The sequence below is a fragment of the Hippoglossus hippoglossus genome, chromosome 20 (genome assembly GCF_009819705.1).
Source record: "Hippoglossus hippoglossus isolate fHipHip1 chromosome 20, fHipHip1.pri, whole genome shotgun sequence".
NCBI lineage: Eukaryota > Metazoa > Chordata > Actinopteri > Pleuronectiformes > Pleuronectidae > Hippoglossus > Hippoglossus hippoglossus.
The window spans coordinates 14,570,617-14,597,190 of NC_047170.1; the positions used below are offsets into that span (position 1 = coordinate 14,570,617).

A 26,574-nucleotide genomic window follows, 5' to 3' on the forward strand; every position below is an offset into this window, starting at 1 on the left:
TTACTTTCTGTATAAATGTAGTTTTCCCGTCTGGAGCTGCTGGGATTGCTCTAACTTTTTCCACTGCTGAGTAGATTTGCATCTGGAGCGAGCCACTCTGCCCGAGCGCAGGCAGACGGAAAAAAATGTGGTTAATTTCACAGCCATCCAAATGTAAGTGAGTAACGTGAATCTCATTTAACGTCAAAATGTCTTTTTTATCACCGTTAAATTGTCAGAAATCCACATAAATCGAATTGATTGTCAGGAAAAGCAACATCCTGAGATAAAACTAGACAGGGCGGCTTTGGCTCAGGGGGTCAGAGGGTAGAGCGGGTCGTCCTCGAACCAGAAAGCCGTTGATTCGATCCCAGTCTTCCCCTTTCCGCATGCCGAAGTGTCCTTAGGCAAAATAGTGAACCTCATAGAAAAAAAAGTACCGCACATGGATGCACTGTATGAATATATGTCATCAAGACTATGGAGCTCTATATAAGTACAAACCATTTACCATTTACCATTTCTTACATCGACCGAAGTTGTTTTTTACTGGAGAGAAAGTGAGTAACATCCCGAGGCAACGCGCCAACAGCCATTTTTATGTCGAAACTCTGGAGTAATTCTCTGAAACCCTATTTCTTCACCACTCAGGTGTTCAGTGACGGCCGTGATTTGTTGTGTCTCCCAGCGATGAGTATATCAACTTGATTTCCTCCGCCGGGAGGGAAGGTAAACTAGTCATAAAGAGGCGTCTCGTCAGGAAGACAAACGAGCTTGCACCCTTGCGCCCCAATCCGGAGCCCCCCCGAACCTCATCCTTCATCGCCGGTTCGGGCCCTTTGACAGCGTCTCAAGTTTTCTCCGCGCCCTGCTGATGTAGCAAGTTGTCCGTTTCTCACACGAGCAGAGGAAACCGTTATTAACTGGAAGGCAGTGCTTTGGCTGCCAGTTTAATTCAGCCGAGCTGTTTGTCTAAGTGGTAGCATATGAGGCGCAGCGAGTTTGGCAGTGTTTTTACAAGCCGAGGCACACACGGTAGCTCCGGACCATATGCCTCCATTTGTCTGATACAATTAGGAGACGCTAAGGTTACGTCTTGACCACCTGATCGCCTGTCTGGAAACACTGGTGCACCAGTATCCAGACATAACAGGTCGTATCTGGCCCTGCGCTGGAGATAAAGCACTAATCTGGGCCATATGTATTAGCTGATGCTAATCTGAGGCCGTGGAGTTTGACGGCTGCCACAAGACGCCGAGCCCGGTGGAGACACACCTGGTCTAAGTGGCGCGTGGCCAAGCGGCGGTGAGGCTGGTGGAGGGGGGGGGGGGGGGAGCGAGAGGCCTGACCAGGTGTTTCTCCCAGGGAGCTGTCAACACTGTCATCTCTCATTGGGCCCCGAGCCAAACGACGCCACGTCCCATCGGGCTCCAGGGTTTGATCAAACCTCATTAGAGGGCTTTCATTTCAGGTCCCATTGGTGGCTGAGAGTTATGGAGACGAACAACTATTCTCTACCACAGTGTTTGTAAAAAAAAAAAAAAAAATGTATACAGAAAGACGTAAAAAAAAGACAGAAAGACGAAATGCTGATAATGTATTTTGCTGTTGACTTCACTAGTGCAGTGCCCGTTCTGAAGCTGACTGTTTGGAATGAACCATTTGATGCTGGTTGCAGTTTTCTCTCAGAACCCTGAAGCTGCACCACCGCTGCTGCACAAAGAGCTGTTCGCCTGTTTGTTCAAAGTTCGGTGAAGCTCGGCTCAGTGCACAGAACCTCGAACTGGAGAACCAGTGTCCAAATCGCAAAAACATTGACTCTGCACTTCCTTGAGCCCTTAACGATACACAGGCCAAGTGTGAAACCAGAGACTTCTGGAATGATTTGATAGATGTTAAAGAAAAATGCTTGTTCAGAATCAACCTGGTTTCATGGCTGCTACTTTTCAGGAAAAAGTAGTTTCAGAGCAACAGTAGCTGTGTGGATTATTTCAGGGCAGCAGCAACAGAATTTAAGGAAAGAGAGTTACCTCAAGTTGAGCTCTGTAAAATGTTCCAGTATTGGGTTCTCTCCTAAGAATGTGGTTTGCTGAAACTATTTTAAAATATCATGAATAAACTTTCAAACTTTATTTTAGTTTGACCTGAATCGGCCCTTTGGAATAAAACTTTTGCAGATTATTTTTTCTCTTCTGTCCTTGACGTCCTCCACAGGGTCAGGGACAGGGAAGCGTCCCCTGCTGGTACATTTTAATTCAACCAACTTTCGGATTTTCCCAAAGACAAATTAAACACGATATATTCTCAGTCAGCTGCGAATAGCTGATCTCGTCCCGCAGGCAGATTTTCCATCATGTCAGCAGCTTAGTCCAGAGGCCAAAACAACTCCAGTCTAATAGAGGTGGGAACGATAGAGAGGAATCCGACAAAATCTCCTCCACGTTAATTGACTTCTGCTCGTTGTAAATTGACCTCATTTTGAGCCAAATCATTTTTGCGAGGAACGGATGAAGCCGCTCTTTGCAAACCTTTTATTTCTGCAAGGTAGGAAAGTATATAAGAGCTTATCTTACTTTTAAAGTAGCCGAAGATAAACCATTTCTTTTACAGTCATTGACATTTTTGCATTCCTTTTTAGATGCAAGCTAAATGACTTTTTATGATGATTAACGACTTGTTCGGACAAATGTGACAAACCAGCAGAAAACGATTTAATAAAGCGGGGATTTGTCGTTCAGCTAATAATGATTTATTGGTGTCACTCTTCTCAGCTTTTCCTCAGCTCTTTTTTATTTTATGTCCATTTTTATGTGTTTTTTTTAAAGGAATCCAAAGCAGAAAAGAACAAACTTAGCCACAAATCAGAATCATGAGAAACATAAATATCAGTTTGTCCTGCACAATAAAAGTGACACTGAGAATATGTTTCCCTCGTCTTTTATGTGCTGTTGGGGCGACGGTGTACACGAGGCTTATGTTCGACCTCTGGAGTTTCGCTGCAGTCGTTGCTGGTGGCTTTGCTGTGAAGAGGATTATCCGCAGAGGAAAATCGTGCTTCCTGTCGTGCGAATGTCAAATTTGCCAAGACGTAAAAAATTAGATTTTTTTTTATGTAGGTCCCTCTGCAGAGAGCGCGTCAGGGGAAAGTCACTGGAGGTTAAGCAACAGACGGGGGGGCTCAGAGGAAGAGCAACAACTGTAAAACATCTGGTAACTTCTCCTCTGTATTCAGGAGAGAAGTGCTCCCATTCTTGTCAGCCCCTCCCCGGCTGTTTGGACGACACAAAAGTCCCTCTTGACGTTCGCAAGGCTCCACATACTTGAGTGACTCCACCTTTTCAGTGAAGTCATTTGTTTGACCGTCTCCTCTTTTCTTTGGCGATGACGAGAATAGAGTTGGGGTGGGTGGGGGGGTGCTCTCCACCCACAGGCTCAGACAGACAGAGGCGGGCGGGAGAGGCTCGGCAGACACTGACGCTCTTCACTCGCTATTAACCCTCCCAGGTCTTTTTTCCTCCTCTCCCCAGTGTAAACACCCCTCCGCCTCTGCCATCCGTCCACTCCTTCGGGCATGTGATTTGTCGCGGGGCCTCCTCTAACACACAAGAAGCTGTGACAGACATGCTTTGTGTGTTTTTCCCTCTCCTCCGGGGAGGAACAATTTAGGTGAGGTCACATTGATAATTTGCCCTCAGGCTTCAGGCCCGTAAAATTATATTTGCTTACGTCATTCTTCTTTTTCTTTTTTTTATTTAAAGCACTTGAGATTTTCTGTCCCCATAAAACGTTAATTATGAACAGTCTGAATTTGAGTATTAAATCTGCCTAATCCCAATAAATATGGATGAGTCTTCTGTCCTGAACCCTATTTAACGACCTGCTGTGTCTTGGCCTTTTTTTCCACAGCCTTTTTTTATGTTTCCTATCGACCTCGCTAATGACTTATTATCGCGGCGATAATAAGTCGCGATTTCATAATCACCCCTCTGCCCGACAAACTCCGCGCTCTCTCATTTAGCCACAACTCCACTGTTCCTGAAAATGCTCCGCAAATCCTGTGACACACGGGATGTTTCTGTTAAGCTGCCGCTATTCTAGGAACGGCGGCTATACCTGCGCGCTGGGGGTTTGGAAGTTTTGAGGAAAACCTGTCTTCTATCTCTGCACAGCGCGTTTGGAGAACTCCTTCCTGCGCTGACTGATAAACAGTCGGGACCATGTAAACACTGGAAAGAGGCCGAGCAGAGCAGTTTAATGAGCATCAAAATAAATCCAATTCAGGGTAAACGAAGTGACGGATACACACAGAGCGAGTTGCTATATTTGCGGTGTGTATGTACAGATGAAGGCACAGAATCAGGTCTATATTCTCCGAGAGCTTTATTTAAGCAGTAGTGGGATTAGAAGTGTGACTCGTCTTGAAATCCAGTTGAGGACAGGTTCTGTCACATGTGATAAACTCGGCGTTTGGTGACAGTGAAGTTTTGAAATATAAAGTTTTAAGAAAACTTTTAGTCCACCAGTTTCAACGGATTAGAATGAATGAATCTTTGTTGAGACAATCTTGTTCCCCAAAGGATGAATCCAGATTTTTAATGGTTCCCTCTTTGGTTGAAATGTTCACACTTTGACATTTAGTGGATTAAATTGCTGTGGAACTTGGTGCAGATAATAAATCCTAATGACTTTGTTCATCCCCAGACTTTTTATGCTTGTTGACATTTGAGTCGCAGACTAAACTTTTGAGGAAACTTTTTCCTGGTGCAGATATTGTAACCCTGTAAAACCAAACTTTCAATTTGTTCAATATTTGGTATTATTTATTTAGCATATCTGTGAAGATGCCGTTCTCCAGGTATCTTCAGGGGTTGTGAATGTGGAGGTAGGTAACTGAACTTGTTTGTGTGTCTTGAAGACGTTTCACCTCTCGTCCAAGAAACGCAATTAAGTCCGGTTGCCTGTGTTCACGTGTACAACTCTATAACGCAGCTTTACTTTCTTTACAATGAGCATCACAGCTTCACACAGTCTCACTGAAAGGAAACCGACATATTCAACATTCTTCTTAACAATTTCCATGAAAAGACCAAAACCAACACGTCTACCAAGCCTGCCTCTCAGCTCTCAGCCACAAAGGCCATTCACTACCACTGAAAATCTAGACCGAATAATTTCATAACATAACTGCGCTCAAGCAAGAAGGTTACAGGTTCGAATCCTGGTTCGACTGATAGTCTTTCTATGTGGAGTTTGCATGTTCTCCCAGTGTCTGTGTGGGTTTTCTCCGGCTTCCTCCCGCAATCCAAAAGCATGCATGATGGGGTTTAGTTAATTGGAGACTCCTCGGACCTGTGATACACTCTGGACCTGTCCAGGGTGGCCCCTCGTCTCCAGCTCCTCCCATGACCCTCGATAATGGCTGGATGGAACTGGGCTTTGTAGTTTAATACATTACTCAGAACTAACAGGAGTTAGTGTATTTAGTAGGGACCAAGTTTAGTCAAAGATTTAATGTCCTTGCTTTTATTGGGCACCACAAAGGTTTATGGGATAAGACTCAACAACGGGCGAGGTCGATAATAAAGAACTTGTTAATAATTTATTCTTGGTTTTGGTATTTTCATGGAATTTATTGCCAGTAAGAAATGTGTTAAGCGCAATATTGCATGACTGTATGTCTCTGTGACTCAGAACCTTTTCAGTAACAGTATGAAATAGGTTTTTTTCATGTCTGGATTTTTCCGGCCCACACGTCACTCCTGCTGCAGTGAGCTGTTCTGCCCTCTGCTCCCCTCAGAGTCATGAAAGCCATGTTGTAAAACCTGACATTTTCAGTGTCGGAGTAGGTCTGCTCCACCTCTGTTTTCCTGAATGAGTTTCCCTGGTATTGCCAGTGTTAATAAAAACTAAACATGTCTCCAGTGGGAAAATAGTTTAGGGATATTTCAGCAGTCGTTACAGCTGAAAATCCTAATGGGTCTTTGGTATTTTCCGTTTCAGCCCTTCACTGACGGACTTCTCTTTTTGAGTTCGAGGCGTAAAGGCTCCTCCACCAGGCGCGTCGAGAAACTCTATATTTTAAAGCTTATCAGATAATATCTATATTATGCAGCCGTCATATGGTTCACCAGTCTATCATTACATTCCGCGTAAAATACTGGAAAATATGACGGGTAATTGGTTCGCTTGGATTTTTCCATTCCCACTCAGTTTCTAGCTGGAATTCGAGGCCACAGAACATTCCAGCTTATGAACATTTCCATTAGCCTTTATAATAGCAGGAAGAGGGGAAGCAGCCCTTTAACACACACACACATTCAAAAACACACATTCACCCACACACAGTTCCGTCCCTTGTGCCTTTATCACCTTTTCTTAGCACTTTTGTTTCGAGGTTTCCTTCCCACCGGGGTTTTCCTCTTCAAACGAGAGTGCGTGTATCCTCCCCGGCAGCAGCACAACAATGCCCCGGTTCATTTCAACCCTCCAAGATCGCTGGAGCCGACGGGCGGCTACGCACATGCTAAAGCTATTAGGCGGTGGATGACAGTGGTCAGCCGCAGAGGCACTGCAAAATAACCATATCACTGTGCACAGAATGAAGCGGAGGGGCTGGGACGGGGGGGTAGGGTATCAGTAAGTGTGCGCACGTGCAGCTGTGTTGAAATGTGACTCGGTATTTGTCTAACCAGTCGGCTGCCACTCAAATAACAAGTCGTTCCAAAGGAGGAATGTGCCTCGTTCACATCTTAAAGATATCAATTCATATTAGCCTCGGTAATAGCTTCCTGTTAATTTATCCAGCGTCTGCTCAGTATCCATTCAGTCTGACAGGTCCTGGCCACGGCTGAGGAGGCCTTTATTATTAGACTCCACCCGTTCGGTGTCTCCGACAGTTTGATGGAGGACTCTCTGTGGAGCTGGAGAATGTCTTCATTACAGCCACTATCTCAGTTTGAACTTACTGGGGAGTGCATCCATTGCACGTCTTCACTTGGTATCAGCCGGCACCAATTAGTCGAGCAATAATTGGGACGGAACTCCGAGGCTAAGTGTTTCGTTCTGCTAATGTACAACCGAGCTGTAGTTGAATATAATAAATATGCATATAATCTACGTATTATTACAACAAACTGTAAATGATTGACTGTGTATAAAGATGGACGACGCATCTCCATCTCCTCCCACTATCCAAAAAGTGTTTTTTATAACACTTGGACAAACAGTGTGATAAGAACTATACCTAAAACGACAGAGACGTTTTACTTTTTATGTCCCATCCACTAACATGGAGGAGGGGGGGGGGGCATAGGACCTGGACTACAACCAGCCTCAACATATCCAGAAGAGGCAAAGCAACATTAGCATTAGTTTCTTACAAATTTAAATTCCAATATTCAAAGTTGTATATTTGGGTCTCAAACCTATACTCCTCGGGGGAGCTCATGGCTCACTTTACCTGTCTGTCCTTTGGTGCTGGGCAGTTGAAAGTGGCTTTATCAGGGGAATGAGAAACTAAACCAAACTGTAAAGTGGTGGGCTGCAAAACCAAAACAATAAGCTGAAAGAAGCTAAAGTTTTCTGTAGTTAAAAGGGCATCTGAAGAGTTTGGTGATAATTCAAACAAATAGAAAAGAACAAGTCCTTCAACTTTAACAGACGTATAGACCCCACGTTATTGGAGCATTTGTTGGTCAGGAGAATCGTTTTGATTCTGTAATCGCTTTTTTGTGAACTCTGCACCAGAAACGTCCACATCACCTTTATGGGGGGAAAGATCTCTCCTTGTTTTCTATGTGTCTCAAAACGACTGCAACATTCTCTCTGGACTATTAAGCCGTGCAGTTTCTATGGAGCAGCTGCACACTTCACACACACACACACACACACACACACACACACACACACACACACACACACACACAGGATGACAGCACTTGGTTTAAATGTCTGCTCCCTCATTTCCAGCCTCGAGAGTGTTTGCTCTCCCTACGAGACAATAGCAAAGACACACACACACACACACGCGCACAAAAGAATCCTTAACGTTTCCTATTTACGAGTCTATGCTGCATTGCGGTTGGTGGTCTCGGAGTTTGCAGCGTACAGTATCATTTCCAATGGGGGGGTAATGTGTTACATAGTATGTCCCAGTAAGCTGGATTCACTGCTGCTTTGATCAGGGTAGAGTCCCTTCACTAATCGGCTTGAGCTCTGGACATTTGCCCAGGACACGTATGTGCGCGCACACACACACACACACACACACACACACACACACACACACACACACACACACAACTGTGATTAAAAAACAGATGTGAGGACACGGCCAAAAAAAGATGGTCTGAATAAGTCCAACGGGAACAAACTGACATAACCCGCAGATGTTTGACTACACATTTGCGTGCACTTATGTGCCACTTGTGACGACTTGGAGATTATATCTGCAGTGAAAGTTCTCCCCGTACGCTCCGTGTTTGTATACAAGGGAAAAAGTTTTCTCTTTATCCCGAGCAGCCGAAAATAGAACTTAAATGACGTCAAGCCCACCTGGATGTTTCTCGCCTTTGTTCGCACCCGGTGGGGAAGCAAAAAGAGAAAAGGGGCACGATCTCTGATCTGTGTTTTAATTACAGCTGCAGGACACAGACGGGATTAGGAAAAGTAAATGCTCAGCTCCTGTCTTTTCTCCCAGTCGTTTTTTAGAAGCCATGTAAGAGCTCTTAATAGCCCCGGGCTTAACTGCAAATCTCTGCGCCCTGCAGTCGAGTGCTAATAAACAGGTGCAAAGGGATTTTTTATCAGCTGAAGGGCGAAGTGAAAAGATGGAGATGGAGACGGGAGAGAAAGAAACGGGAGGAGAAAAAGAGATGAATGCATGCGGAGGGGAAATGAGGAAGAGGTGCATCTTGAGTGTCTGTCACGGCCCTGCCTGCATTACATCACTGAGATGCCTCAGCACTGATGACATCGTCGGAGTGAGGAGGGAAGGTGGGGGCCGGCCCTTGGGATGATGTCATTAATAACCAATCAGAGGACTCGGGGAGCCGTTAGGGTTCTGGCTCAGCTCCTGAGGCTGAAATAGTATAGGATCCCTGAAAATGTCTTTTTCCTCCTCTCAAATCACGGAGCCCTTGTGTCTTGTCCTCGGGTTATTTTTAGACTGATGGCGAATATAATTCAGACCTGCTCCTGCCTCAGCCACAGACTGAAGTGTAAGCAGAGCCGAGTCTCCCAGTGAGGAGACGGTCCATGTAAATATAGACCAGTCCACGGGGAATTGGCATTTCACTGATCTAATAGCACATGAAGGAACTGCTTTGTGAGCGTCCGCACGAAGAGAACAGTTTCTCCTTTATTAAGTTAGGTGTGTACCAGGCAGTGTTAAGCAGCCAGTTGATTTCGAGCTCAGGAGGTCATTTAGATTCACCTTGATCTTCATCTTTCAGGACTGTGACAGTGGCATCAATTTCCACAACCAAGTTATCAGAGCACTACTGATACACTGTTAAAAATGCACTTGTGACCTCGATGTTTGTCAAACTGTGACGTCGTTTTCTGTTAAGCCTTTATTCGGAAAACACAAGCACGAGGGAGCAGGGAAACAAACTTCAGTTGGACATTAATGGACACACTGACAAGAAAGCTGTGACTTTTCATTTGCCCCAATTAAGTCCTAAATGGGACAGACATTGTTGACCATTCTCCATATAACTCTCATTTAAACCTGCATTCCTGGAAGGCAACAGTGTGCAACTTTTCTAACCTTAAAATAGCAGCTTTTTAAAAATGAGTTTGATGGTTCACTGACTTGCAATAGAGAAAATGTTTCCTCTTACATTCCCAGTCCTCACCCTGAACGTCTGTTCTTGTTCGGGTACGATCAGTGAGAAGTGAGGGACTGACTGAGAGTCGCAGATTCAACTGTCAGAATCAGCTCCAGCAGGTTGAAGAGCAAAGCTGAACTGTAGATCAGTCAAAAAGACTCGTTTATCTCTAATATTCAGCAGGAGACTTTTAAAATATGACGAATTCTATACAGAGTTTGGTGGATTTGTAACAGCAACATCTCTTCTGGTTCAGGAAGCCGGGGATCATGGGTAATATCCATCATTCGGTTGCAGTTATTTTCCTCTACATGAAAACCACTTAATCACTCTGACATGAAACCCAACATATTTAATCACCGCGTGTGGCTGCAGAGGGCGCTGCTGCTTCAGTGAAAGTTACAGTGTCACAGCCAAAAGAAACTATTTTCAACTATTTTATTCTACCTTGCTTCTCTTTTACTTGAACAAACTGTTTAATGACTCTGCTGAACTACAAAAGAGAGTTCAGTCTGTCAATAGTGTGTTAAATTAGACTTACAATTCAAAACTGATTAGAGCACAGTGACACTAACAGGTGATATTTAATGAAATAAAATCAGTCCCATTGTTCCCATTGAGAAACCACTCTACCATCCAGATACCACTGTGACCTGACCCGTGCGTTATGGCCCCTCTCTGTGTGTGAAACTATTAAACTCTGCAGGAACTCGTGTTTCCTCTCCCATGGGAAAGCTGCAACATTTCCGTTACTGCAACCACACTATAATAAAACTTGTGTGTTTTGTTTTTTTCTTACTTCCCCTCAGTGTTGTTCACCTGCATTCTTGTGATTCCTCCGAGAACTCTCCCCTGGCAGCTCTTGAAAATATTGACTTACCCTTTTTTTATTGTGCGTTTTAAATGAACAATTATAGGTTTTTGGGGGATTCACATTCTTTACAAGGAGCTGAGGAGGAAATGAATGCACTTGGCCGACAGAATTATGCATAGTTTGTGCATTAAAGCATTTTCTCCCTCCCTCTGAATGAGTCTGGCCAAGCTGGTCCATATTCACAGACCTCCCACTTCCAGGCCCCTCTGCTCCACGGAGCCTTCAGCCTGGATTCAGTCCACCCACTGACTCATGCATATGTGTACACATGCATGGACGGGGACACGCAGCCTCAGACACAGCAGGTTTTAATAGATAAAGACCAGGACAGAGTCACTGGTGTTCTCAGGCTGGCTCAGTGTCCACAGAGTCGGTTTCACATCCCTCCTCCACGGGCACCACTTATCAGCTGCAGCAGCTCTCACCTCTCCAACGCAGGACCTCACGGAGCCACTCAGCTTCATCAGCCCCGACGTGGACACACACAGATGCAGACACTAGTCATTGCCTCAAATATAAAGTCGTTTTCAGCTGGATTTAAAACAGACCTTTATCTTCAAGCTTGATATCACACAGTTGATTTACTGTTTTGGCAAACGCTGATTGTGGGATCATTTGCATTAGTGACGCATTTGATTCCTGACATTACGTCCCTGAGCTGTTGGGGCGTTAATGAGCTTTAGGTTGACGCATGTTACGCTGTGCTAGCACGCGGCGGAAAAAAGAGGGAGAAGAAGAAGAAGAAGAGATAGGTGCTGAGGAAAGAGAGGAACTTATGATTGACTGGCTCGAAAAAGTCCTAAGCTGCTTATCACTGTGCAGAGAGTCCGTTGCAGTGCAATCACTTTTTAATAAATTTGTGAGGGAGTAAGCATAAGGCCTGTGCAGACTTAATGCATAGTTAACTCGCTGCAGTCAAGCTGCTTTAATTTGCTCAGGACTCTGGAGCGTCTTCATCCACAGCCGTCTTTTAAATGGGCCGTACTCCATCTATTTAGCAGCAGATAAGAGGAACAGGTGCTTCCTGCCGCGTTCAAGGCTGTTTGTGCAAAGTAAATCATGGCGTTTATTTACTGCATGGGCTGCGCCTGTGTGTGTGTCGATATCTCGAGTGCATATCTGCAACGTGCACTTGTATTTGAATTTGTTGACAGAGCGAACTTGCCAAAACAGATAAGGGATATCTCACAAACAAGCGCGCGGCCTGGGAGAGGCCTGAGAATCCTACTCTCGCCTCGTTCGGTTCCTGTGGCAACACTCGGGAAGCGTCGTACAAGCGGAGGGACGTGTCTGCGGTGGAACTGCTGTCGGGCGGCTGTGAGGTCGGCAGTGAAATAATCATCCCAGGATCAGACTTCGGCAGAGAGATGATGGCTCTTTTTGTAAGAAAAAGAAAAACATGTCAGTTCATTCTCAGACTTTATATAAAGATGGAAGACATGACAGCCCCTGAGAAGTGGAGCCAAAGCGTCTCAATCGTCCTCTGGTGGCTGGCGGCAGTATAGGTCGTGAACCCAGCTTCCTCCGTGTTAGCGGATGGGACATGGAGCAAACATCCTTTTTCCTCCAAGATGGTTTCTTTTATTTTAGGTAGTTCTTATCACACTGATGTTTGTCCAGGAAAGCGTCATGATTGGCAGATGAGACTGACTCGTGATATGGTCGAGTGCGTGTATCTCCTCTACCTCGATACCGCAGCTCCACCCCCCTGATCCCTACAGCACAGACTCCAAATGACATCATCGGCACAAGATGGTTCTTACCTGTGATGTTTTAGCTTTAGAACATTTTGTATTTTTACATTTTGCATTTTGTCTTGTTGAGTTGTACAACATGTTACAGTCATTGACCCGGTATAACAAAACACAACCCCGTCATTTTAGTATTGACACTCACAGAAATAATTCGCACTGGTAGAATCCATTTCCAGATCAGCCCTAGTCACACTTAAGCTGTTAAACAGATGACTCACTCGCTCACACTGGGGATTTGGTTAAATGAACTGCACTGAAGCATTTTCCAGCCCAGTGAGAGCGCTGTTATCTTTCATCCAGGGAGAGAGTTCAGGCCGGATCTCCTCGGGAGATTCTGGCCCTCTGGAGGCCGCGGTGGTCAAGTCAGCGTGAGACCGTTTCCACAGAAATGTTTCTCTCAGGCAGGGGGAGACAAGGTAGCAGCTTCCTCCTCTCTGGCTGCTGAGTGCACGTCTCGCTCGCAGCTGCAGCTGTTCTCAGCATCGCTCAGTCCCCCCCACCCTCCCACCCCCTCAGGACACCACCAGCCTCACTGTTGGCCCAGAGACGGTTGTCACGGGAGACCAGCAGACATCTGAGCCGGTGGCGAGGTTGACTTACACCTACTCTGGCCACGAGTTAATGAAGTGTGCACACTGCCGGGGTTTCGCTGGCAAACATGTGCGTTTGTGCACTCACACACACACACACACACACACACACACACACATAACTGCACTCACAGACGCACTAACAAACACACCAATTGGTTCATTAAGCAGCACTTAGTGTCTCAGTTAATAAATGACATAGGAAATATTCTGGAGCCTATTTCCTTGTGAACAACTGAGAAAACACACCCACACACCCACACATCCACACACGCACACACACACACACTCACACACGCACACACCCTCTCACACGCACACACACCCCAAGCTGTATAATTTCCTTGTGATCATTGCACAACATGCCTGGAGCATGTTCAACAGCACCCCCTGCTGTGGGGAAAACCCAGTGCATCTCCGACATGTTCAGTGGAGAGGAGGTAACGGGCTCCGGGTTGTTTTTTGGATTGATCCGGTGCTGATGTGTGTGCTGATGAGTGGAGCCAGCCAATAAACAAAGCTGTTTGTTTGAGTTGTCCTCTGGCCGTCTTGGAGGGAAGCATCAGAACTAACAGGCCGGAGCTGCCAGAGGCTCTCGCTCAACTCCCCCTCTGCCTGTTTACTTTGTTAGTCGTGCAACAGCAGGAGAAAGAAGAAGCAGATGGAGCGACGAGGGAGAAGTCCGGGAACAGAATGATTGATTTGATAGAATTTCCCCCTGAATTTAAGTATTTACTTTTACGAGGGCAGGTGGATCAGACTGAGTTAAACTGTATTTAAGTTGTGGTCCATTCAGTGGGAAGGGTTTCTAACTTGGCACTTGAGTTAAAGATCTACAGGATAAGCAATTCCACTCGACTCGGAGGTAAAGCTGCGGCAAAATCAATTTGCCGTACTTCATTGGGTGCAGCTACAGTAAAGAGCCTCACTTGAATATGCGGAGAGACTCCTATGTGATCATTTAACCTTTATTGTGCAACGTTAAGCTGTCAGATTCCCTGCTGCTCCCATGGATGTTTTGATATCACACCAACGCTCTCCTCCTCTGCTACTATTTCCAGCACTTACACACACACACACACACACACACACACACACACACACACACACACACACACACACACACACTAGACTCCATGTCTGTAACTCGTATCTTTTGGCCATCTGCCTGTCAGGTTTGTTTATAAAGCTCCAGCAGAGGAGAAAGTCTCGACAGGCCTGTGTATCTAACTACACACACACACACACACATTGATAAAGTATATATTTGCGAATATGCAACTATCTTAATTGAAAGATGCACATTGTGTGTGTGTGTGTGTCTATTTTCCTTATTATAGCTGACTGATATGGGAAAAAGAGACAGAGACCGGAACGTAGAAGAAGAAAAAATGTGGAAATTCAAGTAGAAGAGGAAAATCTAGTTACACTGAGGAGACCCACTAAACGTTTCCGGAAATCTGACATTTGGAATCCCAGTGACGTTCTTTTAAAGCCACTAATCAGAGTTTATTTGTCAGCTTCAAGTGGATAATTCATACGCAGTGTTTCCATCCCTGATGGAGCGGACAGCATAAAGGAGATGATTGAGAAACGCTGTTATTTGTTCACTGTAGCGTGCTCTATGCCAGTGTCAGACATGGGTCATATATGGGTGAATGCTCCCTCAGCACACACAGGCACCGTGGACTTCACTCTTGAATCAGCACAGATTCAAACACAGACAGAGAAGGAAGAGGTTTCGATCATAAAAAATAGGTTTAGAGGAGGAGAAAGAAAATTAATCTGAAAAACAGAATTTGAATCTGAAAGTGTACAAATTTCTGTCGTATTGAATTCATTCAGTCCAGTTCTCTTACAAGCAAAAATAAAAATGAAAATAAAAGTCTGTTATACTGCCCATATTGTGAGATCCTGACCTGAAACCCACATAACCAACTCAAATCAAAACAAAAGTTCACCACAGTCACATTCAGCCTCTCTGATTGGTGGACATGTAAGTGGACAATTTTCTTTGGCAGTGAGCCCGAGGCTAAACGACAAGTAGAATTCCTCTATTTACGAGATGTTTCCACCCACCCCCCCCCCCCTTCTCCTCTCCTGAATCACTTTCACGCGACGACTGTTTTTCCCATTGTGTGCAAAAATCCATAAGTGTTGACATTGAAAATTGCAGTTTTTTTTTTTTATGAGCTGAACAGGCACAAGAGTGAAGCAGACACCCAGATCGGATGTGAGATATTTCCTGCGTGTGAGTGTTAGTGTGTGAATGTCTGTGTTTGTGTGCATGTGGCGTGAAAAATGTGACCGTGCCGCATAGCCGGACACATTTTCTCTGTCTGGTGTCGCTCACCTCCAGAGTGGAGAGTGGAGTTGGGTGGAATCAGAGCTCAGCGAGAAGTCGGTGTAGACGTCGGTTTCTCTTTCTCTGCAGGCGTTTAGCTGGTCACCTCCACTGACGTGCACAAGCAAATATCACTGCAGTCATTTGGCAAACATCCTTTGGAACAAATGCCTTTGAGTTAATTTATGGAAATTATTTGTTGATATATCCGTCTGGAACACGAGAGGCGACATGTCTCCACTTCCTCCCACTATCCAGAAATGAAGCCAAAGTGTCACTGCCATCTTGTGCCGAAGACGTCACTTGCAGCCATAGTCGGTGCATGTTGGCTTCACTTTGTGTTCAGTCTAGTCTGGAAGTGTTGAGACAAACAGACGGACAAACGTTATCAGACTACGAATCTCTCGCTCCGTTGACATTGTGTATTTTCTCCTTTAAAAACGACATTTAAAGTAATAGACTTTATGTTAGAATGGATGTTTTTACAGTATATCAGGAGCTACATTTATTCTAATCATATTACAGCAGGCTCAGTTCCACATGAACGGATCATCTGATGCAACGACTGCGATAACTTTTACATAATAAGAATTCTGTCAGACTGTCAACAGTGGACCAGTGCTGGTGTGCGGACGTGCCTTCATGGCTTCAGGGTATCGCTATGTGAGGCGCTGCTTTTACTGCACACAACAGGGCTTTGTATCTAACTGCATAGTTATGGGACAGTAATAGTAGGGGAGAGTGGGAGTGCGACCAGGGATACATTCCTACATAAATAAGCCACAACCAGAAAGTAGCTGTAAACAGCAGGAGGGCCCCCTCGTCCTCCTCGTAAGACCTGGCCTGGGTGTTCATGGACAAGTGTTTGACGTTTTGTCTTTCAAATGAGGCGACCATCATTTACTCAACACGGGCAGCTGCAAAAGAGGGAGCGACATTCTTGAGCTGTTGGAAGTGAGACGGGGTTCACCCGCAGAGCCCCGGTGACCCGATTTCTTCAGGCCTGGAATGCTGACAGGGAAAGTGCAGCGGGGCAGGTTGTTCGGACCACAGGGTGTAATTGCTGGTTCGGAGGAGCTGCTAAAATTATGAGTTTGCCTTGGCAGGGACCGACCTGTTGGGATGATGTATGTGTCACTGTCACACCAGGACACCTCTGACACAGAAACTCACTGTTTCAAATTCTTTTGTGAGATTTCTACAGAAAAAGGCAGCATTTAAAATTTTTGAGTCATACAAATTCGTTAGATACTGTGGAACGTTTTATCTAAACATTGGAGAAAAACTGGGCAATAATACATCAGCTTTTAGTCGTGCTATGTGTCAAAAGGTGTTTCCATTTAAACAACTATAAATATTTAAAGATATAATGCCTATGTTATATATTTGGTTAACTTGTGTACAATTATCCAAAATGTTTCCAACAATATTCAGACCCAGAGGAGTCTAGAGGGAAAAGTTTCCTTCTTCAAGGTAACTGCAATCCCAAGCTGCCTTGTTATTGTTTTATTGAAACACCCCTAGTGGATGAAGTTGGAGTTGAAGGAAAGTTTTTAGACTTTTTAAAGTTTACGCCATAGAAAACAAAGTTAAAACACTCCTGTTTCTGGACTCGTTGTTTCGCCTGCTTGCGGCGATCAAGCAGAGTAAAATCCTATCAGAAGAAGAAAAACCTAACCACATAAAGCTGCTGCGCTCGCCATCTGCTCTTTAAGCTATTATTGAATGCAACATGTTCGAGCCTGTTCTCTGGGGTGGGGTGGGGTGGGGGGGGGTTCTGGGAAACATAGGAAATCACTAACTTACGCAGAAGTAGATGAAGCAGTTTGAGGTAAAGTTTGTTCCTCGAGGAAAATCACTTTTTCCTCCACAATGTAACACCTGGAATTGAATAAACATTATAGGTAAGACTTAATATTGCATTAAGCTAACTCAATTCCACAGTCTGATGAAATGACGTGACCTCTTCTTCTGTTGCCTATTGTGTAGAAACATGTGAGCGGGTAGAGTCAGACACAAAGTGGGTGGAAGCCGACTTGTCTCCATATGTTAGACATTATCCCGTCAGCTGCTGCATTGTGTTTGTTCATGCGCTCATCGCACCACTTTCAATTACATGGCCCACAAACTAGGCCATTGATCCCCCTCACTTTTTTTTTTTTTTTTTCTCTTTAGCTACGACAATTCGATGCCGACGTCTTCCCGCACGTGTAGATTGGGTCACTTACATCAGCAGCTGCAGAGAAATGAACTCATGCACAGCGCCGGCCCTTCCCCTTCCCCCCCCCGACATCAGACATGTACAGACTGACGTGTTTGCACAATGTATGTAGCAGATGAGCATGTTTGCTGACTGTCAGGCAAACAGGGCAGCGTTGCTTTCACGACCCCTCGGAGCGGACGCAAACAGAAACACTGTCTCCCGTGAGCTTCCTAATTGGAAACAACACCGCCCGCAGGACTGGCTGCTTGTCTCGTTGGGGTCGCGTTGATCAGATAACTCGATCACATATTAGCCGGGCTGCCATACGCTGAGAGCCGTTTGGATGTGGCTCAGAAGTGGGTTATGACACATTTGGATGCACTCTCGTGTCTGGTGGGCCCCTCGGCAGGGGGACGGAGAGTTAAACAAAAGACAGCTTGCAGACAAAGTCCTGATGAAGCACAGACTTTGTGTATATACGTGTGTGTGTGTGTGTGTGTGTGTCTGTGTCTGTGTTGGACAGTTTTACTGACACCTGTTAGTGTCGGGGTCCTGTTTTTAAGAGGAGACAATGTGTTTCTCATCAGTATCTTCTTTTATTTGCTCCGCGTCTCCAACTCGCACTTTTGCATTCAGCCTTTGACCACTAGCAGGAGAGCTTTTAGCCCGAGGGTGAAGGCCCAGTCGCTCTGTGTCCTGGAATGCAGTTGACTCTCTAAATCCCCACCAGTCTATCCTGGGGCTGTGGGGCAGGGCCTATCTCAAGCCCCCTTTTTTTCCACGTGAGCCACGTCTGGAATCTCTAAGCAAGCAGTTATAGCCGATTCTCCCAGCCGTCGCTCTTCCACCACGTCGTGTCGATCCCAAAGTGCGATGGAGGAAGAAATAGCAGATGAAGACAAAGATTGTTCGCACGGGGAAGGTAATGAGCTTTTCTGACATGACACCTGCAAACGATCCTTCGGCGGTTTGAGTCTGTGCTGTCTGCTGAGTGTAATTTGGTTGGCAGTGGGGGTAAAGTGTGTTTGGGAGTTAAAAATAGGATTGGAAGTACATGAGACGTGCTGGGGCTCTGAGCCCGGGCAGGGTCGGGGTCTGCGCTGATAGTGTGGGTGACGCGAGCCTGTGTGTTTGTGTTTACCGACCGAAGCAGTTTTGTGTTTTGACAAAAGCCATAGGAATTAAATGGGAGGACATTTCCCGGCACAGGAAAACAAGTAGGAATTCAACCGCTGCAGCTAATGAGAATGTGTTTTACCACTCCTGAGTTCAGCCTTCGACTCAGTCCCAACACGTCTTTGAGAGGAAAACGGGAAATTCCTTCTGTGGCTCACAGTGTGTTTTCAAGCTCTCAGAGAAGGAAAGAAAAGTAATTCTAACCTCTCACAAAATCACTTGAAATATCCTCCTTCAAACGTTGAGGAGCTGAACTCCATATGTGGGCCTTCATTTTCCACCATTACCCTGTGAAAGGTGCATATTATAGGTCTACCTGCCTGTCTGGAAAACAGGCGTATTGCTTCTTTCCTCCTTCTCTCCTCTCCTCATCTCCTCCTCTTCCTCTTCCTCCCCATACACTATTTCTCATATTGATGGATTACAAGTGTGCGCCCTCAGGCCCTGATCGATTCGAGACAAGATAACAAAGTGCAAAGATGTTCATATGCCTAAAGGAGGTTGTGTTTACTTTATCTCCACTCTGCCCTGAAATCAAATATCCATCTTCAGCACTTTATTGTTGTTTTCATATCGGACAGAAGGGGACGGATCGCTGACTGCAGAATAACGGTGACACAGGCCTTTTGCTTTGCTGTAATGATGTGAACCCGCTTGCAACAGCTGGAAAACTCGACATCCTCGGCAGAAATCTGTCTCACAACAACTGAAAATAGAAAAAGACAGATCCTCTTAATGTCTCTGAGGGAAATCTCACCTCTCACTCTGGTGCACCTGGTTGTTTCTGCTCGGCCTCGGCTCCGGGTGAATAAACAGATGCTCTGGAGGTCTCGGTTTGTTTCGCCCTGCATTCATGGATCTGTGGCTCTAACAGCTGTTTCCAGTGCGTGTTTTCATCACCAGCATTGTGACTGTCACATTCAATTTGGGGTTTATTGTTGAAATATACAAGAGCATGAATACATAATGAACTGTGCTCAGACAATGTTTGTTTCAGTTTTGCATCTGGAGAAACTATTAACATCAGTCAGTTTTTTCTTTTCTCTCTTGGGGGGGGTACAGTAAAAGATAAGATCACAGTTTCGATTCTTCAAAAGTTCTCTGTATGACATCGTTGAATTTGTTCTTACCTGCCCTCATGACCTACGATAGCACAACATACTGTATATGCACGCACTCGTTTTTGATGTCAAAACATCCGCATGGAACATGTGTTTTGACCCCTCGTCTCTCTGTGTCACCTCCGTTCTCCCTCAGAACAAAACAAGAGCAACCTGAAGGTAACCTCACCGGAGGATGCCGAGCACGTGGGCCGCCGACAGGCCTCCCCAAACGGGACGCCGCCATTGAGAGGAGACGGCAAAGGCAGCCGAACTGTCCCCCGGAGGCACACGTTAGGGGGAGCCCGCGGCTCCAGAGAGATCCTCGCTATGCAGCCGCCAGACATGGACAAGAAGAGGGAGGCGTTCCTGGAGCATCTGAAGCAGAAGTACCCCCATCACGCCTCAGCGATCATGGGCCACCAGGAGAGGCTGCGGGAGCAGGTCAGTCAGAGAGGCTTGGATGTGGAATGTTGGGATCTCATTGTTTGGTTTGAATTATATTGTTATTAAAACATTACAGTATATTGATATTAAAGCTGCGCCCATATATTACCCATGGATCCAAAGAGTTGAGACTATGCAAATGACAATGCAAATGAAGTGAACCATGATTCACTTTAATCCTGAGCAAGACCTTTCTTTCTCTTTCGATCTGACTTTGGTTTGGCACTAAAACACCAAAAGGCTATGAAAGTTGGTGAATAATTGATTTGTTAGTTGGCAAGAATCAACTAAATTTTCTTTAAATATATTAACAATTACAACTTTATAACACAATAAAATGTAAAATGCAAATGTTTTAGCTGGTTTTTCTTTCCCCCAAGTCGCCAAAAATGTTACTGCAGCTTGATTGTCCATTTTAGACGATCTTATATCATTTCTAGTTCAGTTCAGTCTGGTGCAGCTTTATCTTACATCTGTAAAATCAAACAAATAGTTCTTCACATAAAAACTATGAGAAACGACAGGTTTGTATAAATAACTAGTTTTTTATCTCTGCAGTTTTGACAGTATCACATCCTCTTGGTGATTTGTCTCTGAGTTACAGGTGCTTTAATTCTCCTTTAGACACTGAGGCAACAATGCAACTGCAAAACTACCTCCTCCCCTTTTTTTTCCGTTGCAGGTTACATGTGAAATCTGTTTTATAAATCAGCCTGTCACATTCCCCTCCCACAGCTGCTGTGAAACCGTGAGGCGGTGTTTTTGTACAGGAGTAGAAAACATGCAAACCACAGGCACTTTGAATTGCCCGCACACTTTAAAGCCTGTTTTCACCATAAGTGGACTTGCTTATAGCTTCAGACATGGTTTGTTTATACTTGACGACAGCGTGATGGATAAAGTATACATCTAAGTGTTGTTAAGGAGGTTTTAAAGATTATAAAGTCTCCTTGTTGCCGTCAGCTTTCTGAGCTGGGAGTGAGTCGACGGGGGAGGGCGACTCTGTAGAGGTGGACATTTGGCTTTACCTGGTCATTGTCTGTGTGTTTGCTCCGGGTCACAGGAGACAAGGGGGAGGGGCAAGCCGGCTTTTGTAGCCAAAACAATCGAGGTAATGGTGAGACTGGCACCAAGCCACAGGGGAGCTCCAGGCGATAGTACGAGGCATTGTGCAAGAGGGACTTCGTGTGCTGTTTTTCAGATGCCACATGCAAAATGAACCCTTTTCATGAGGTGCTGCTTCAATCCACTGCATTGATCATGAATTTGCAAAGGTAATATCAGGCATGGGGGGGGGGGGGGGCAGTATTACTCTATAGTTGCTTTCAGACATGCACTGAACCTAAGGGGCTGTATGAGGGAATGCAAATGTGCCAGTGAGAGCCACCAGACTTTCTACAGACGGTCCCCTGTTAAAATGTCTGCAGAACATCAGAAGGAGCCGATGTGAGAACACGGCATGAAATCGTCCCCCAGGGTATTGATGACATTTCTGACACGGGAATAAAACAAGTATCTCAGGATGGAAAAGAGGTGCCACACACACACGTAGAAGACACATACGAAGATGTCAACAGAGCTGTTTTGTCCATGTGCTGTAAACAAAAAAACACGTGATCTCGGCAGCGGACATCCTGCCTCTGCCTGCTGCGCCACCCCTCACCTGAGCGCTCTGGGGATGTCTGCGTAGCTGTGAACGCCTCTGGTTCTGTCGGAGGTTTCTTTTCAAGCGAAAGAGGGAGTTTTCTCTTTCAGCAGTCGCCAAAGTGATCGCATTGTTCACGTGTGAAAGGCAAACTCCGGAGAGAGATTCGGGATTCTAGAAGATTTATTGTCATTTGAAAACATGAGATATATGAAGCGAGCAATGAAATTAAACACTGGAATCTAAAATCTAAGCAGAAGCAGCAAATAAATACAATAAAACTAAAACAACAAAACAAAAGAATCTCAAACTATTCAAGGATACAAACATTGTAAATTAAAAAGCTGCAAACTCATAAGTTATTCCAAACTCATCAAATAGTGTGTGAGCTTTTTGTTCAGGCCCCACATCTGTTCTGATGTTTAAGCATTTTAGTTTTTAACTCAAATAATTCATCTACAGAAACTTTTTAATTCTATTTCTGAAGAGAGAGTGTGTGTGTTCTGTGTGCAGGACTCCTGGGAGGGGTGGGAACAGTTTGTTTTGAAATGCAGGCAGTCAGACAGGTAAGTCCAGTTCCCGGACCGGGGTGGAGTCAGTTGCCATGGCGACTGGTGATGTCACCGCTGGAGGGGCTCTGTTTTCGTGTAGGTGCCTGTTGAGGCGAGCAGACCGAGTGTGTGAGTGTGGAAGCGAGGCTGTGCCGAGGAGCCGATGGAGCTGCTTGTCTGGACGCATGGCGCCGAGGAATAAAGATCGAGGGAAAACTTTTTACGCACAGGAATAAACGCAACATCGGCCGTTGTAAAACCCCGATCAGCAGAGGTAGGAGATGCGGGGGGGGGGGGGAGATGTGTTTGGCTGTTTGTGCGATGATCCGGAGCTGCGGCTGGGTGTGCGTGCACTTCATTGCGTGGCTTTATTTGCGGAGTGAAAAAAGGTCGAGGAGTTTGTGTTGTGCAGCGCGCGCGGTGCACAGGAGTCTGTCAGGTGCTGCAAAACTCCCGAACAGCGAAGGAACAAGAAGTTGTAGGCATACAGCGAATCTGAGATCTGTCTTTAGTGTCTTTCAGTGTCTTTCTGTGTCTTTCTGTGTGTTTCAGTGTGTTTCAGTGTGTTTCACTGGTGTTGGATGAGTCGCTGTAAATCCTCCACAACGCACGATCACCTGCAGCTCTTTTAACGACAGGTTAACTGTGTTGACATCATTGCAAAAAACAAATTATCTGTGAGTTTTTTTTCACACCACCGCGACGTGCTGCATCCTGCAGGATATTGAGGTCGCGGTTTATTATCGAGACATTTAATTAATACACGAGTGATAAGCAATTAGTTACTGCGTAATGTTGACGGAAGGACTTGTACGATCTATAAAAACTGAACCTGTAATTGTGTAAACCTGTAAACCTCATCTGTAACTTGTGTCTAGTTTTTAATTGTCTGTATTTATTTCCACTTGTCATGTGGCTGTATAGACTAATTCCAACGGACTTAAAACTGTAGCGTTTCAGCATCTTTCAGCACATTTGTTATTAGTTTTACAGTCCGTGAAATCATGAATTTACGAAAACAGCAGGGGTGGTGGAGACCAAAACAACAAAAATGAGAGTGAATATGGATGTGTTGGTTCGGCCAGAAACAACCCCAAAGAAATCCTGAAGTTTATATGCCAACAATACCAACTTTATAAAACAATAAAATATCATATATCTGTGTTTTTAGCTATTTCTTCTTGTCCCCCAAGTGGCCAGAAGTCGTTATTGCAGCTTTCATATATTTTTGTGTGTAGTTACAAGACCATCTCCTGGCTGGTTATACTAATAATGTGTGACAGGGTTCCAAGAAGCTACGAGAAGAGGATTATCATGTGTGTGTGTGTGTGTGTCTGTGAAGTTGTACAGAAAATTATGTTTTGGGTTCTTCCAGGGTCACGGAGAAGTTAAGTTAAAAAACTTATTGTCCTTCTTAGGTGGGAGTAATCTCCTAGTTCTTAAGAGATACTGTAAAAAAAGTTTGAATTTGAAGGTCTTTCCTTTCTCTGCTGAAACTCTAAAACGAGAGATACAGTGATCCGTCAGTGTCGATTATCCGTTTATGAGACTTGACACTTAAATTGATTTTGGGATGAAGCTCCTCATATGTTATTCAGATTGGCGGGATGAGGTTGTACTGGCGATGCATTTTGAATTCATCGCGTCAGGGGAGAAGATGCTGTCATAAAACCGACTGGTTTGAGCATGAATTCTTGGCAATGATTGAAGGTCGTGTTCGGCATAATCTAATTGTGGATGTCAAGAGGGACGCGATGATGCCTCGCTAATATTAACAGCGGTAAATTAAAACAAAATGGAAAACAAAGATAACCAGTTTACTGGAGTGTTTTTCATGTGGTGTCTCGGGGAGGTGTAATTATTCTGCCTTGAGGAGAAACGGCAAGAAAACAAGTTATCTCTGCTCACAGTGTGGCTCTGAAATCTGCGCTGCGCAGTGTGGGAGAGAGCACGACTTGCTGGCGTTCTCACGTCTGCTGCCGACCATACCGGAAAGGCAACATCAGTGGCAACAGTGCGTGCTTTGGAGGTGAGACTCAACATGTCTCTGGTGGTTTGAGTTACAAAGGCGGAGATTTATCAAGGTCAAGCGGAGGCAGGGAAGATGATATCGCTTTACTTGGAAAAGCTGATGACCCCACTCCACCCTGCATTGACACACACACACACACACGCACACACACACACTCACACACACACCGACTGATTTATTCCTTTACAAGGTTCCCCTCGATTCTCTCCCTCTCCCTCTGTGATCTTTAAACCCACAACAAAAGCGAGCGGTTTCATTTCCTCCTCCTCATCAGGCCTGCAAAGACCTGGATCCCACCCAAAGGGAGATGAGATAACATCCCTTTGGCCCAACCGCCACCCATCCTCTGGCACCTCTCTCTATCTCCCCCTCTCTTTGCCCAGGGGCAGCACAAACTGAGCCGCTTGGACGATCACAAACACACATGCACCCTCGCCGAGTTTCCCTCCTTCCGCCTGTGTTGGTGTCTGTGTGTGATGAGCTGTGACTCGCCAGGGCCAAGGGGTTCTGTACAGGGTTGAGCGGCCATGTTAGGGCAGCTGTCTGCAGCTGTGGGCACCAGACGGACGGACAAGCCCATCACCTCCGAGCTGAGATACGTAAATCACCAGCTGATGACAGCGCAGATAGAGTCAGAACGGGTAAATTGTTTTCCAGTGCAAAATTTGGTGCTGCAGTGTCGCTCCTGCACAGCGTGTGGTTAAGTGCGTGATAGTTTATGTCGGGTATCTCTCTACACCAATGAGAACTTACTCTCTTAAGTGCTGTGTCAGCGCTTAAGAATTGTCTGGCTACCCCCATCATCATTCTGCTATAGGATTAAAAAAAATGCTAAGGCTGGTCTGTATTTCTTTAAGCCAATCACAGTCGCCTTTGACAGCGCTAAGCCGGGGATGCCCCAGCAAAATATGGCAGGGTCACTGTCGCACTGGCATTGAAATGGTTAAATCCTGCAAAAGAAAAACAAGTAAAAGATCAAATTGATTAAAATGTAATTTGATAATCCTGTGGAGGCGACCCTCACTGGACTCTTTAAACCACAGACGATGTGTTAGGTGGCTCTTGCAGACGTTTCTTAAATCAATATCCATGTATCGCTCAGAGGTTGTTATTGTTTTGAAATCAATAACACGCAGATAGCAGAAGGAAAGATGAATGAAATACACAACCAATGACTGGCTCATAGACAGTATTTAAAGATGGATGACATGACAGCCCCCAAAAGTGAAGCCAAAACATCTGGATCCCCCCCCTGGTGGCTGGTTGCAGTATAGGTCATAAACCCTTAATGTGAATTGGACCAAACTACACATCAAGATGGTTTCTTTCATTTTAGGTATAGTTCTCCCACTGATTGACGGCTGAGGCTGACTTGTGATTGGTCGAGTGGGGGGACCTCGGCAGGGTCAATTAGACCAATCAAAATTTAAACATGAAGGAATCAGTCTGTTGGCTTCTGCCTCTGGGAAAATGTCCGAATCAATCAAACTGATCCAACCACACAGACACGATCCTGATGGAGCAGTTGAGCTGAGTTTTTAAACTGTATCAACGTCTAACAAAACTGTGGTCTGTTCTAGGTAAATGTCATGTGTCATGATAGTATTATATTACCAGTTAAGTCATCATAAATATCAGAATGTTATTATATGTTGTGGTGATGACTTTAATTGCTCGATTCAACAAAGACAAACTTGCCAAGTTGGAGTTTTATTACAGAGGGAACAAGCTGTAGGGGAAAATGCTTTTATGTGAGTAATAATAAACATTCTTTTATTGTAATGTTTTTTCTCTGAAATAGATTTAATCAAGTGTTTTATAAAAGAAGACTTGATCGTCTTAATCAAATATGTCCCCTGAGAGGACGGCAATAAAAAAAGATCTTTAATGAGAACAAATCATAAAAAAAAGGAGCGATGCCTTTTCAGGAGCGGAACTTTAGCAGCATGTCAGAAGCAGATCATTGTTATAAATTGAGCGTGGAAACATTCTGCATTTAGTAACAACGTCCACGTCAATAAAATGCTGCAGGACATGTGCACCCTCCCA

At 45.0% G+C, this 26,574-nt stretch overlaps 1 protein-coding gene across 12 annotated transcripts in view; it reads left to right on the forward strand.

Moving 5' to 3' along the window:
• si:ch211-285f17.1 (sickle tail protein) overlaps positions 1 to 26,574 on the forward strand; it is a 108,817-nt gene that overhangs the window by 42,433 nt on the left and 39,810 nt on the right. For 10 of the 12 annotated variants that reach the window (XM_034571904.1, XM_034571906.1, XM_034571903.1 and 7 more), the window contains exon 2: positions 20,008 to 20,294. In XM_034571904.1, coding sequence (XP_034427795.1) covers positions 20,008 to 20,294 — 287 coding nt within the window. Of the gene's footprint in view, positions 1 to 18,363; positions 18,497 to 20,007; positions 20,295 to 22,596; positions 22,768 to 26,574 lie in introns of those variants that run through there. The other 2 variants (XM_034571905.1, XM_034571908.1) reach the window with 2 other exon arrangements.